General features: G+C 45.9%; 2 protein-coding genes across 2 annotated transcripts in view; both read left to right on the top strand.

Moving 5' to 3' along the window:
* Positions 1-4,837, top strand: part of LOC125490088 (prolow-density lipoprotein receptor-related protein 1-like) — a 30,440-nt gene extending 25,603 nt beyond the window's left edge. Inside the window, exons 4-8 of the mRNA XM_048628199.1 lie at positions 2,295-2,441; positions 3,136-3,249; positions 3,581-3,842; positions 4,284-4,422; positions 4,722-4,837. Of these exons, the coding sequence (XP_048484156.1) occupies positions 2,295-2,441; positions 3,136-3,249; positions 3,581-3,842; positions 4,284-4,404 (644 nt within the window). The 3' untranslated portion in view covers positions 4,405-4,422; positions 4,722-4,837. The remainder of the gene's footprint in view (positions 1-2,294; positions 2,442-3,135; positions 3,250-3,580; positions 3,843-4,283; positions 4,423-4,721) is intronic.
* Positions 4,838-6,180: 1,343 nt separating this feature from the next.
* Positions 6,181-14,976, top strand: part of LOC105394372 (prolow-density lipoprotein receptor-related protein 1) — an 88,084-nt gene continuing 79,288 nt past the window's right edge. The window contains exons 1-15 of the mRNA XM_048628051.1: positions 6,181-6,393; positions 6,785-6,968; positions 7,406-7,537; positions 7,943-8,123; positions 8,336-8,433; positions 8,787-8,922; positions 9,201-9,356; positions 9,796-9,917; positions 10,613-10,744; positions 11,157-11,337; positions 12,191-12,282; positions 12,754-12,834; positions 13,621-13,788; positions 14,308-14,431; positions 14,775-14,865. Coding sequence (XP_048484008.1) covers positions 6,181-6,393; positions 6,785-6,968; positions 7,406-7,537; positions 7,943-8,123; positions 8,336-8,433; positions 8,787-8,922; positions 9,201-9,356; positions 9,796-9,917; positions 10,613-10,744; positions 11,157-11,337; positions 12,191-12,282; positions 12,754-12,834; positions 13,621-13,788; positions 14,308-14,431; positions 14,775-14,865 — 2,091 coding nt within the window. The remainder of the gene's footprint in view (positions 6,394-6,784; positions 6,969-7,405; positions 7,538-7,942; positions 8,124-8,335; positions 8,434-8,786; positions 8,923-9,200; positions 9,357-9,795; positions 9,918-10,612; positions 10,745-11,156; positions 11,338-12,190; positions 12,283-12,753; positions 12,835-13,620; positions 13,789-14,307; positions 14,432-14,774; positions 14,866-14,976) is intronic.

Below are 14,976 nucleotides of genomic sequence, written 5' to 3'. Positions count from 1 at the left end.
TTGTAAAAATGATCTAAGAAGACGGTGTAGAACAATTCATAAAAGACAATTACTTACGTTGAAATCAAAACTTGATGAAAAATATGTAATATGAATAAGTCCAAGTAGCAAAAAGTCAACACCAATTGACCCCAATTTTTTAAAACATTTAATTTAGTTGGTTATAATAATATTTTGATGCGCTCTTAAATGTACTTTAATAACGGCGTCATTAAGCTAGTCTTTTCCGTTCAGGAGCTATCGTCATTATAACTTTTTCATTGCTCGTGAGTGTAGTAGGTATTACTCTTAATTCATATAAATAATAAGATATTAGTATTCTTACTTGCACGTATGATTGCTATAAATATCAATTTATCAATCAAATTAGAGCTTGTTCATCTTTATTTATTAACATTTTTGAAAATGCTTTTAGCATTAAGTCCACCTAATTGTACATAATTACTTTTGTATATTGTACAATGAAGAATAAATAAATAAATAAAAAATAAATAAAAACATTCTATAGGTATTCTGTAGGCATAACAAGTAAATTGTAAGTATTCATGTAGTACATGTACCGAAATAGTTAAGTAAATCAGAATCAGCATGTAGGTATAAATTATATCCGACAAGTACGCCAATCAAGTAATGTGCGTAATAGCATTGTATATTTTCAAGAACGATTCAGTAAATCCCAACTTGAAAGTATACGCGATTAGTACGCACAAATCGTGTATATTTTCAAGTAAAATATAATTTTTTTTCACTTGAAACTATACAGTGCTAGTACACTATGGGTGCGTTCTGGCCTTGTATAGTTTCAAAACACGCTTCGAGGCCTATGTCCTGCATTAGTAGGCACTGTATCGTAATCTCCTTGTGTGTAGGTTTACACGCGTCTCTGCGAGCGATGATCGCCGCTCCTGGGGGGTTACTCCATACTGACGAAAAACTAACGAACGAGAGCTGTCGTGCAATCGGCACGTTTAATACAACGAGATGGAGTTGTGGCTCGCGCAGTAGCGCTCAAAAACTTTGTTTGTCGTCAGTATAGAGTGACCCCTGCAGCTTATCGCCATGTTCCGGCTGAGCGGAGTTTCTCTCTGGAATAACCCACTTTATCTGTACCCGACCGATTTATTTATACGTATTATCCACGGAGCATTTCTTACAATTTTAAAGCGGTTTTCGTTACAGTGCATGGTTTAAACTTATCCGCACTAGCAGAGTTATTGGCAAACTTAGAGCGAGCTTTTCTATAACTTATCGTCCGGGCGACTTGAGACTTTGAAATTGTTATTTCATAACAAAGTTGAGATGGCGATGAGTTGATGACGCGGCGTTAGTTATTAAAGTCTTAAAAAAACCTAAGTTATTCGAATGGTTAAGTGATGATATTATCGTAACTTTTTGCTGTTTGCATGTTTCTCGTATCGTGTACGGTACATATTTTAGACAATGGTAATGCAATACAAGTAAAAATTATCCGTTTCCAGTTATATACTTTTGCAAATTCCACAATACAGAGACCTAACAGACTTTCAAGTGCTGCAATAAAGGAAATTGAATATTATTTCTTTAAGTATATCCTTTTCTAACACACGATGTTCTAGTAGCATTATGTTGTTATTCGTATGCACATGTATTATAATGTGTGTGTGAATGTTCCCACCATCAGAGTTGAGTAGCGATTACTATTCCTGCCTCGTCCCAGCCACTTCCTGAGATTATATGCGTACTTACTTCTGTATAAATTAATGTTATGTGTTTATTTATAAATGCTAATTGTAAAAAAGCTATATACAATGTCCTTAAGTACCGTTAAGTATGTTTCCTATTAGGTTTCTAATACATCTAACAAGTGTACATGAATTCTTATTTTATTGAAAGTGATTATGAACTGAAAGATGTGTGTCGATACTCCGTCGCTGCACGAAACCTTCTCACTTTCCCAAGCAACATGTTGATGCTTTTCACTCTGTATTCCCTGTCCTGCCGGAGGAACGCCACAACTTCTATCCTCGGCCTTCTCACCCAGCCACTACCGCCTATATGTCTAAGAGCGGTTTCGCATTATCCGATCCGGGTTTATTAAAATGTTTGAAATATTTATACCCGATATCGGATCAGTGTCCGAAACCGATATCGAATCGGATAGTGTGAAAACTCTAAGGCTGTCGGTCCGTGATTGCAACTACATCACGATGCCACAATTCTTCACCTCACCATCAACCTAGCTATACCTATTAGCTATCCAGCAGCATCAGTTATAGTAACTTAGTAACTAACATAATCTTTGTTGTCCGCTGCAGGTGAGCGTGACTTCAAGTGCCCGGGCAACTGGGCGCGCTGCGCGACGCCGGCGGGCGGCTCGTTCTCGTGCGCGCCCGTGCAGCAGTTCTGCGACGGCACTCCGCAGTGTCCGGACAATAGTGACGAGTGGGACATCTGCGACAACTGTACGTATTATTATTAACCTCTTTACATTAACAAAGAAGAAAGAAAGAAAATAATTATGTAAAATCAACTTTCGGCAAAAGGTGCCTTGCTGTAAATCGAAGTATTTTATGGTAGCGCTGTTTTTAGCACTGTTGTTAGCATGTCCCATGTCTCTGAGTGATGTGTTAAATTAAACAGTGATTTGGGGTAACAAGTACATAATACATATATCTCTCTTGGTTAATCACAATGATATTGTCCTTTTTTGTTAACAAGAAAATGACTAAAAGTTCTACACTTTTACTTATCTAGGTACTACTACATATTTGTAAAAATATCTTATTCATATTTAGGCCTTGTTCCACAATGTCTGGTTAGTGGCTACCTGTGAGATAAAAAAAAAGCTGTCACTGTCAAAAAAAATAATAACAGAAAGTGACAGCATGTATTTTATCTCACAGGTAGCCACTAACCAGACATTGTGGAACAGGGCTTATTGTCATATAAAGCTGCGAACAGACCTGCCAAACGAACGACAACGAACGGGTTTCGTTGACCTTTGTTGGTGCAATCTGCCCTGTATTACTCGTATATGTATGATAAATATCCATCGTTGGGCGTTTGTTGGGCGTTCGTTGGACCGGTCTGTACGCAGCTTTAGAGCCAGAGTCATAATATGTATTATTTTAATGTTATTTACTTGTATATTTCCAGTCAACGAGACGCAATGCGCGCCGCTGCAGTGCGAGGTGGGGTGCAAGCCGACCCACGAGGGACTCACGTGCTACTGCCGACCCGGGTACGAGGTGCAGAACGGAACTTGTGTCGGTAAGTTCTACATTCATGAAAAAACAAATGTAACTTTTGGAACTAACTTTGCCTTACATTTTGACAGTGACAGTTGACGATACGCAACGTAAACGGAGGTTTCGAATCCTGTGCTCGCGACTGGGCATTTTCGATCGTACATATAACTTTGTTGTGGATAAAACTAGAAGTCTGGATTTTCAGTAAACAATTAGGCATTGTAAAAAGTCGGTATTTTACTGGACAGAGCATCTTTTGACTGCTTGTGAAGATGAGTAGCTTATCAGCTCATATATCTCTAACGCTAGATTACAGCAGCAGTATTTAACTCATTGATTTTTTATTATTCTAGACACGGACGAGTGCGCGGCGGCGGACCCGCCCTGCTCGCAGCAGTGCGTCAACCTGCCCGGCGCCTACCGCTGCTCGTGCCTGCCCGGCTACTCGCTGCACGGCGCCCGCGCCTGCCGCGCCGACGACGGTACGTACACGTCGCCGCACAGACACCGGCCCGCCCTGCTCGCAGCAGTGCGTCAACCTGCCCGGCGCCTACCGCTGCTCGTGCCTGCCCGGCTACTCGCTGCACGGCGCCCGCGCCTGCCGCGCCGACGACGGTACGTACACGTCGCCGCACAGACACCGGCCCACCGTGGATCCACACTGCATCTGTGTTGTTGTGTTGCAGTATTTTTAAAGCCTCAACATTTGTCTGGCGTTTTAAAAGTTGTGATAAATATGTAAGTGTCACGCTTTACATGTACTTACTCAATTTTGGTCCGATATACCGGCCGCTTTAGGTATTCAATTGCGACAAGGACGCGTCCTATATAACCCTCTCTTATCATTGGTTCAAAAACACTTATTACCTCTTTTCCCCTGGAGTAGCTTCCCCCGTTATATATAGTTTACAAGAGCCGTTAGTATACAAGAGCACTTTTTTAGAATGGGGAGCAGCAAAAGCCCTTTTCCGAATGGGGAGTAGTTTAATTGAATATCATTAAGACTGTTTCTTTTTACAACTAGGTAAATATTAAAAAAAACATTTTTATTTCTAGTGGACGGCCATGGCGTCCGCCTCGTGGTGGTGACAGCTACAGACGTGCGCGTGGTGGACGCGGCGGGCCGCGACGCACACGAGCACGCGCGCGCGCCCGCGCTCAACGTGCGCGCTATTGATGTCAACGTGCATAACAAGTATGGACTATGTTTTCTAGTGGTTACATATTCATTTTATAAATTTTACTGACTAGTATGATTCAAAGACCACTCAATGTAGCTTTCACTTGTGACTTTTATGATCAAATTGTTTATGATGGGGGTGTTTATCTCTTTTCCTGGCTGTATTTTATGAAGCTCCACAATATGATGTTAAAGATCGGCCAATAGCATTGCGTCTTCATCGCGCGAATGCCCGTTGAAAAGCTGTTTTTCTGCACTACGAGTATAGGGCTTAAAATCTATCTCTTTTTACAACTATATGTTAATGTCCCCAGTTCGATCTGCTACATCCACCACAACGTGTCCCGCTCGCACATCGTGTGCGTGTCGGCGGACGACCTGCGCCGCCGCGCCGTCGTGCCCGACCCGGACCTGTTCCCCGATGTCAACTGTGAGTATCTACCCATCACAACGTGTCCCGCTCGCACATCGTGTGAGTACCTACCGACTCAAGATGGTTAGGCTAGCTATAGCTATACAATCCATATTATGTTTTATGCAACGAAAGAGTCGTGATTAGCGCAGCGCCGCTCGAAACTTTGTTTTTCGTACGCAAAAGTGACCTCCATGACACACCCAACAATACTCTCCAACAAATTTAGCAGCCGCTAAAGCGGGTTAATCGGGGTTTTAAGCCTACAAGATTCGGCCTACCCGAAAAATTGTTTCAATAATGAAAGTCTTTTCCTCCCTCAGCTGTATCCCACCTGGCGATCGACTGGATCTCGGGCAACTGGTACGTGGGCGACGCGGCGCGCGGCTCGTTGTACGTGTGTGCCCCCGACCTGCTCGCGTGCCGCCGCCTGGCTGACGCCCTGCACAAGCTGCGGGGGCTCGCGCTGGACCCGCTGCGGGGGTGAGTTGTCCCCACTGTCGCACAGTACAACTGGTACCTGCTCGCGTGCCGCCGCCTGGCTGACGCCCTGCACAAGCTGCGGGGGCTCGCGCTGGACCCGCTGCGGGGGTGAGTTGTCCCCACTGTCGCACAGTACAACTGGTACCTGCTCGCGTGCCGCCGCCTGGCTGACGCCCTGCACAAGCTGCGGGGGCTCGCGCTGGACCCGCTGCGGGGGTGAGTTGTCCCCACTGTCGCACAGTACAACTGGTACCTGCTCGCGTGCCGCCGCCTGGCTGACGCCCTGCACAAGCTGCGGGGGCTCGCGCTGGACCCGCTGCGGGGGTGAGTTGTCCCCACTGTCGCACAGTACAACTGGTACCTGGGCCGCGCGGGCGAGTCGCGTACGTGTAGTGTAGGCAAATACGAACCATCTCAACCTACGCACCTACACACAACTCTTCTAATAGCGTATAGAATGAAATAAAGAGAGGCTATAAGCCGCGGCTCTTACTACGCCATGACAGTTTAAGATGTCTGAGACAGAAGGAATTCATTAATTTTTTCCTCTAATTAGATTCATTGTATTTTAGGCAAGTAGAATAGAATAGAATATCTTTTTATTATAAAATTTTACAATTATGTGTCCATAGTCTACATCTAACCCTCCCTCCCCACAGCTACATGTACTACACAGTCTGGGGCTCCTCCCCTCCATCAGTCACGCATCGCGTGACCTCCCTATCGTCTTCTCATAGCGTATAGAATGAAATAAAGAGATAACGGCTATCAGTTTAAAGGTTTCCTAGATGTCTGAGACAGAAGAAATTGTTTTTTATTGTTAGATTCATTGTATTTCAGGCTACTCTACAACTAACCCCCCCTCTCCCCACAGCTACATGTACTACACCGTGTGGGGCTCCTCCCCGCCCTCAGTCACCCAGGCCTCCTTATCCGGCTCTGGGGCCACGGCGCTGGCGCGGCGGGCGCTGGTGTACCCGGGCGCGGCCGCCGTGCAGCCGGCCACTGGGGCGCTGTACTGGGCAGACACGTACAGGGATGCCGTGGAGAGGTCGCTTAATGGGACGAGGAAGGCGTTTCGGCATACGCTGGTTAGTTGGTTTGAAGTTGTTTCGACCCATTTATTTTACGTCCTCATTCCCTGTGTGATCTCTTACAACTGAGACATTTTTTTGCTCACATTAGATGGAGTGAATCGAGCAATTCCATTTCATGTGTGTCCACCATTACGCCTATCAGAAAACACGCATACAATAATCGTATCAATATTACGGTACTTTCTTATCCTTGTACTTAACTTTATTTTTTATAAATGTGGTTAGGTATGTGGTAGGATATTTTGTGGCTTAAATTTGTACTCACTATCAAATTCAGACACCGTATTAGATCATATTGATGAGAAAACAAATTAGTAAATTATTTGAGTCCCTTAACTGTTCCCTACACTTCTTTTACTCTTACTGACTCTCTACCCCTCCACAGAGTCAGAACCTAGTCGGCCTAGACGTGTTCGAAGACCTGGTGTACATCCCGGCGTGGAGCAACAGCTCCATCGAGGCGGTGGCGGCGACCGCCCCCCGCGCCGCGCGCCCCCTCCCCCGCGCGCTGCCGCTGGACGCCCGCCCCCGCGCTGTCAGGGTGTTTCATAAGCTCAAGCAACCTATGGGTAAGTAGGAGCTCAAGAATTTAAGTTATAAAACTTTTGTTCACGGATTTAGACGACTATTGTAATGGCTGCGAAGAAAGATACAATATAACACAATGGCGTACGGCCTGAAGCTATAAGTAATCCTTCCTACTAGTTATCACAAAACAGCTGCCATAGTATTGTTGCTTTACTCACGAGCGTAATACAATGTTCAGTATACCGGCCAACTAAATAACATTTGTATGTGACAAAAAACATTGATTCGTCACAATTTCTTGCTTGACAGCTAATCGAAGCCGTGCAGACATGGCTCCATCTGGCGGCCAAACCTTGCAACATTTCTAACCCATACATCCTAAAGCTGCGTACACACCGGGCCAACGAACGCCCAACGTTCGTTGGCCACCGTTGGGCCGGTCTGTACGCAGCTTAAAACCTCTTACTACTCCTTCCAGTCCCGCACCCGTGCCGCGAGAACAGGGGCGGGTGCGCGCATATCTGCGTCACGGCGTACCGCGAGGGCAGGCCGCACGCGCACTGTCTGTGTAAACACGGGTACCGGCTGTCAGGGCATAAGGATTGCGTGCGTGAGTATATTACATTCATCATTATATATGTAGGTATATAAAATAGGTGCAAGAAAGAAGCTTCCCTAGGGACATAATGAAGTATATGAAGTGTCCGGAGAGGCTTGGGCAGACAGCGATTGGTGCCTTATCTCAGTGGCTAATCCTTTCACCACGGTGACAAACCCTAGTCCTGATCTAGTTTTTGTCACCCAAACGCAAAATTTAAGTATTGGCGACATAAAAATAGACTAATATGGTGTCTAAAGGAATCTTCGAGATAAAAATAAATTCTACACTTCCAAAACTTAAACTATATTGTAACGATATCTAAGCAAACCACTGAAACACAAAAACCGATTCTTTCTATCTACTAAATACAGTATGATCCAACACACCTTACACCGTACATTCCCCCGTCCACAGGCGCAGAACTAGACACATACCTCATGGTAGCCGGGGGCTCCCCACCACTGGTCCAATCGCTGGCGCTGGACGAGGCACACTCGGCGTGGGAGCCCGCCGCGCCCGCCACTCGCCTCGAGCGCCCCACGGCTATAGACGTGCATCTCAAGGAGAATATGCTATATGTTGCTGATGTGCATAAGTGAGTTTATTTATATTTCCCTTTCCTTGTAAGAAAACATTTCAGTGAAAAGTAAATGGGTACCTTATAGTATATCGGTAATGTGTGAAGTAAAACTATCGTGAAGCTTAGTGCATGTAAAGAAACCTGATAATCGCAGGACAATTAGCTTTCCTGTCTTTGGTCGTTTTGACCTCTCTTATATCTTGGTAATAATGACCGTTTGTTCACAGATACGAGATATCCCGACAGAAATTAGACGGCTCTGGATACGAGGTGTTCGTGGCGCACGACGTCGACAACTGCGAGGGACTCGCCGTCGACTGGATGGGTGAGTCCACCGCAATACATATACACTGGACAAATAATTAGGTATATCATAATAAACAGGCAGATGTCGAACGACTTTGTGTCCCTAAGTAAATTGGGCGAACAAGCCCGGCATTGCCAGATCTCGCCACATGTGGCAAGAAATCGGGCGACATTGTGAGATGTCAATATTACTAATCCGTGGACACGAGTCTCATTTTCTCACCTATATCCCATTCCACGGGGAAAGACATCTGATACAAACAAAAACTACCCTTATACGAATGTAATAAGAGTTCTGTCAGTGGTCTTTCCCCGTGGAATGGGATGTAGTGGCTACTTGGATAATATTTACCCTCTCTTGCTTGTCACCAGGTCGGAACCTATATTGGACGGACGACGCTTTAGGCTCGATCTCGGTGGCTCGTCTAGACAACAGCTCGCTGCGGCGCACGCTGGTTCGCGAGCCGGGGTTCAACCCACGAGCCATCGCACTCGACCCCGCTAACGGGTATGTACACTTTGTTAATACACCCTTTGTATACTTTACTTTTATACAGGGTGTTGCAAAATTGGTACAAGTTCTATGGAAACAAAGTTTCTATGGAAAATGAATTTTTTTTTTCGCGAATTTTGAAATTCTGATTTCAGTTTCGGGCTTAGATATAACAAGCTGCACATGTAGGTTTCGGATTAGTATACCAATTTTGCAACACCCTGTAGATAGACAATAAACAACAGTGCATCTATCCCTGCACTTACGTACTAACTGGTCCTGCCTTCTTCCAGCATGATGTACTGGTCGGTGTGGGCGGGCGCGACGGGCTCGCGCGCGCGGCTGGAGGCGGCCGACATGGCGGGGGGCGGGCGGCGCACCCTCGTGGCTGAGAGGCTGCACTGGCCCAACGGACTGGTGATAGATCTGGAGAAGCAGCACTTGTACTGGTGAGTGGAGTGAGCAGTGACGGTGACTGTTGAGTGTACAGTCACAGTGACGGCTAAAAGGCTACTAGAATACTTTTACAACACACATACGCTAGTTTTCACCCTGGTTTCACACGGCAAAATCTATTAAGACATGCCATCTCGGGAGAAAGCTGACAAGAATATGGTGGTATGAAAATAAATATGGTGTACACCATATAACTTTTTCATAAATTCGGTGGTATATCGATAATTATATTGATTGTATTACTTATTAATTTATGACACGTAACTCACGGAAGTCATTGTTTTTCCTTGGCCTAATTCTTATGGCAAATGGGTGACCCCGGTGTGATAACTCTATGATGTTTTAGTTCAAATAAATATTATTACTAGTATCACAGAAGTATTACTCTATGTACTGTATACATAGATGTATCTATTCTTAAACCTGTTCCAGGTGCGACACATACCTGGACAAGATCGAGCGTGTGGAGCTGGTGGGCGGCGCGCGGCGCGTGGTGCTGCGGGACGCGCCCGCCGCGCCGCTGCTCAAGCCCTACGGACTGGCGCTGTACGACGGTACGTACTGGCGCTGCCACAGACACATACTGCAGCAGATACAGCGCGCGGTGCTGCGGGACGCGCCCGCCGCGCCGCTGCTCAAGCCCTACGGACTGGCGCTGTACGACGGTACGTACTGGCGCTGCCACCTGAGAAACCTGACCCCCCTCTCATAGTAACAATGCATCTGAGAATGGTCAGATTTATCTGCCTTATACTACTAGTGCTGTCACAGACACGTACTGGAGCAGATAGAGCGTGTGGAGCTGGCTAGCTTGACTATTCCTCACTAGCCTCTACACATCTATTACGGATCATTTATTCACTGTCTGAAAAACTCATTTTGGTGGCTGTGTAGCCAAATTCTAGAGCGGCAGATTCTACCACATGCAGTGTAAGAGAAGTTACCTCCTGTATTATGAGTTTCTTACGTTTTTTTCTCTCGAATCCCCAATAGTCGTATAGAACACAATCGAACAAGAGTAGTTCAAAATGTACCCCTCATTCCCCCTTTCGGCTTAATATACTACGAGTACTTCAGTGTATAAGAGACTAATAATGAGTGTTGAGGAAGCGAAAGAAGTATGTCAGGATCGTGGCACGTGGAGATCCATAGTCTCTGCCTACCCCCCTGGAAGACAGGCGTGAGTATATATATGTATGTATGTATACTACTTCAGCAACACCCTATATAACGATATCTTACCCCCCAGGCATGGTGATCTGGAGCGAGCTGGGCACGGGCAGCATCCGCGCGCTCACGAACGCCACCAACGTGAAGTTGCTGCGGGAGCTGCCGCCGCCGCTGTATGATCTGAAGCTAGTCACTGTCACTGCGCAGACCGGTCAGTAATTAACATTAGCCGGCTTAGGTACTGTTGCGCCTTTATACCAATACATGAATTCTAGCAAAGGTTGAGAATTGTAGCCCACTGATCCAATTCATAGATTTTTTGCCACACTAGACAACAGATAGGTCTTCTAACTGAACCTGGACCTCATCTGACGCAATATTTGCTCTTGTCTTCGCTTTGGACTAGGTCGAAATTTTACTGAATTACATAGCAGCTAGCCAATTCTATCTAGGTTACGCTATACGATGGATCAATGAAGCTTGGATGGTCGCCGGTAATATTTAGAAGAGGATGACCGAAGACTGAGATATTGTGGCATTCCTTGACTAAAAAACCAATATTCTTGAAAAAAAGGTTTATAAAAATGGTAAGGAAATAAATAAAACTACCCCTTTCCTCCCAGGCCAGAACCAGTGTTCAGTGAACAACGGCGGGTGCGCGGAGCTGTGCCTGGCCACGCCGGGGGGGCGGCAATGCGCGTGCGCAGACGGACGCGCCCCCGACCCCGCCGCCCCCACCACCTGCGTTGTCGCCCCCGGGCCCACCAGCAAATGTGAGCCCAACAAGTTCTACTGTAAAAAGGGGTGAGTGAAGCGGACCAATGTGTTGATGAGAAGATATGTCTTTGAATTTAATGTTTGTAACTTAAAATAATATTTATTCAGAAAACACTATTTGGTAAATATAATTCCTATTAATCGATCAACTCTTAATGCTGAAGATTCTATAAGGTTTAGTAAGAAGAGGCACAGGTGAACCGTTGCCCCTGTACGGAACATCGTACATGGTTAAGTAGATACCTAATTATTTCTGCAACATCATCAGTTCGCGCGTCAACTTACTTATTATTATAATTTACTTTAGTTCACGTTTGTATCGGAATCACGGTTGACGCGTACTCATTATCATTTAGCTATAATCTATCATTAGCATAGTCTTTCGGAAAATAAATATTTATCTTATATTAACATCATCTTATCAATTATCATCCTCACTATCAATCAGTTGGAAACCCCAACAGCCCCCACCGCTCACAACTGTTAGCATCTACTGGAGGGCTCGTGTTGGTGACAGTTGTCTGCAGTGGGTGTAGCGGAAGCTTCGGCGCTTTGAAAATATTTCTCCATCTGGTTCGATCTTGGGCAGCCGACTGGCTGTCATTCAATCCCCACAACTTTTGCCTCATTTTCCACAGAACGTCGCCAGGTTGTTTTTGTTCCGTCTCCTTTACGTGTTAGAGGGCTAGTAGCACAGGGCCCATTTAAGACGTGACATAAGTTTTACATCGCGCTCACTCACATCGCGCTGCCTCAAAAGAGAGCGTGACGGAGAACTTTTGTCATGTCTTAAATGCGTCGCGTGCTCAGGTGGCTGGCTGGTGGTGTTGGCTGGTGTAATGTATATATATGATAAATGTATGTGTGTCTGTGTGTGCAGTGGGCGCTGCATCGAGCTGTCGCTGCTGTGCGACGGCGACGCGGACTGCCCCGACCGCGAAGACGAGGATGACTCGCCGCACGGACCTTGCGGTAAATACTGCATAGTTTACCTTCATTTTTTGCTATCTAGTGTATGTTTTACTATAAATTAGGTACACAGGCTGTTAAAAAGGCATGTGTACGTTAAATAAAAAAGCATTACTTTCCATTACTTACTGCTGTATCCTCGATTGGCGTCGTTATATGTTGCATTCATCATCATCATCAGCCTATGTCAACCTACTGCAGGGTATAGGCCTCCTCGATGTTATGCCAAGTCCCACGGTCCTGTGCTACTCTCATTCAGTTTAGTCCAGTCACTCTCCTAATGTCATCGGACCTATGTTGTATTGTAACTGAAATTTAGACATAGCTGAACAACTTACGTTACGACCTGGGAACTTAGTCACAATATTTCGGTCTACCACTTATGCCACACTCTTTATTTTGTCTGTAGTCTAGCTATATAATTTTCTTGTTTATGTAAGAATGTATAAGTTAATAATATCTGTATGTTCGCAGCGAACGTGACGTGCCGCGCGGAGCAGTTCAAGTGCGACAACAGCTGCTTCCCGCGCAGCTGGCTCTGCGACGGGTACAGAGGTACACACAACACTTTACATTTACACTATACCTATATCCCATTCTTATCCCATTCCACGGGGAAAAAACATCTGATACCAACAAAAACTACCCTTATTCGAATGTAATAAGGGTTCTGTCAGATGTCTTTCCCCGTGAAATGGGATATATCTCTCATCTTTTCAGCTACCATGATTCCAAGTGCAAGAGCAATTAAAATTCATTAAGATTTCCCTGAAAGTCCATGACTTGATACTTAATAATAATCGATGCCAAGTCGAGACGGACAAGTTATCTAATGTAGACTTGTTAAATTGAATATCATTTATTCAGCGTTATTTACGATTATTTGTTGATTGCCAAAATTACATATGTGTCTATCACCATCATACAGTACCTAAAGAGATAGCACGAGGCATTTGCATCGCGCTCACTCACATCGCGCGGTCTCAACATAGAGCTCGACGGAGAACTTTTGTCACGTCTTAAATGCGCCCCGTGCTAGCTCTTCTGGAGTACTTAATACTTCCATGATCACCATAACACAAAAGTTTAAAAGTCACTGAGGAGAATACATTTGTCTCAAGCCGCGTACAGATCGGCCCAACGAACGCCAACGAACGGGTTTCGTTGACCTTGGTTGCTGCAATCTGCCCTGTATTATGTATGATAAATATCCATCGTTGGGAGTTCGTTGGGCGTTCGTTGGGCCGGTCTGTACGCGGCTTCACAAATCATTCTAATGTAGGAACCAGCGCTACCTTGTATGTGTCATTTGGTCTCAACAAAGATGATGTTTCTGTCCAGACTGCGCGGACGGCGTGGACGAGGCGTCCTGCTCGACGTCGGCGGCGGCGGAGGCGTGCGCGGCGGCGCAGTGGCGCTGCGCAGGCGGGCGCTGCGTGCCGGCCGCCTGGCGCTGCGACGGCGCCGCCGACTGCCCCCCCGGGGACAACAGCGACGAGGCGGACTGTGGTTAGTACTAGTAGTAGTAGGTAGTATGAAGGAGCGCAAGGAGTGAGTGAAACGACAGAGGTTAGCAACCTGATCTGTTTATTGGAGGTAGGCCTGTTATATCGTGTGGGCGCAGCCACTATACATAGATGTAGGTACGCACATATACAACAAACCCCTGTGGTGTTACAATGAGTTACAATGAGAGGACGGTTAGATTTCTCTGCACATGACCGTACGAGACAAGTGTGTGGTGAGGCCGCAAGGCTTGGACTCGGGTTGTGATGCGACGTTACAGCGAAATGACGTCACCCTCCCACTCGAAAGTATACCATAAGACAGAGCATGACATCGCGTATTTTATGCGCTTGTATCGCAAAGATTGTGTATATAGAGACCCATACCGTCGCTCTGTAGACATGAGTTCATTTCACAAACGTATACTATTATGTGTATAGGCTTGAAAGAGTTTGTGAGAGATCGTAACAATAATTTTTGAGAGTTGTTCAGTTTGACAAGCAGCTGTTTACCTGTGTACAGAGAAGGCGGTGTGCGACGCAGAGATGTTCGTGTGCGCGGGCGGCGCGTGCGTGCCGCGACAGTACACGTGCGACGGCGCCGCCGACTGCCCCGACGCCAGCGACGAGCTGCACTGTCCCCCAAGGTACCTCTTCATCATCATCATCTTCAGTAGAACTCAATCCAACTTAACATTGCCCCAAGCCCTAGGGAGTAGGAGTAAGAGTAGCAATGGTCTCCTACGTAGTGATGCTCACATGAAGCAGTCACAGATGAACGCCCCAAATGGATATCATTCGCGGATGGATTCCCAAACCCCCATTTCGCCCATCATTGTTACATTTAACAAAGTACCTATTGATTAATTTCCTAGGATGACGCCCTCCTGCAGCATTTTCACTTTTCAGTGACTACTTAGTTATTGGACTGTCTCCTATAATCCTGACACCCTGTGACCTAAACTCTTATAATATTCGTCCTGTCCTCAGAAGCGACATGGTGAACCAGACGGAGGCGCGGCCCGCACTGCTGTGCGAGGAGCACGAGTTCCAGTGCACCAACGGGGAATGCATACGAAAGGTAAACTCACAGACACATAATACACATCTTCTTCTTCTTAGCGTGTCGGTGACAGACACTAGAGCGCGCTTTTATCAGATACTAAAATTGTCAATTGTAAATGTCAAGTGG

This window comes from Plutella xylostella, chromosome 20 (assembly GCF_932276165.1).
Source record: "Plutella xylostella chromosome 20, ilPluXylo3.1, whole genome shotgun sequence".
Lineage (NCBI taxonomy): Eukaryota > Metazoa > Arthropoda > Insecta > Lepidoptera > Plutellidae > Plutella > Plutella xylostella.
The sequence above is the reverse complement of the archived record's forward strand: the minus strand, read 5'-3'. Positions and strand labels throughout refer to the sequence as shown.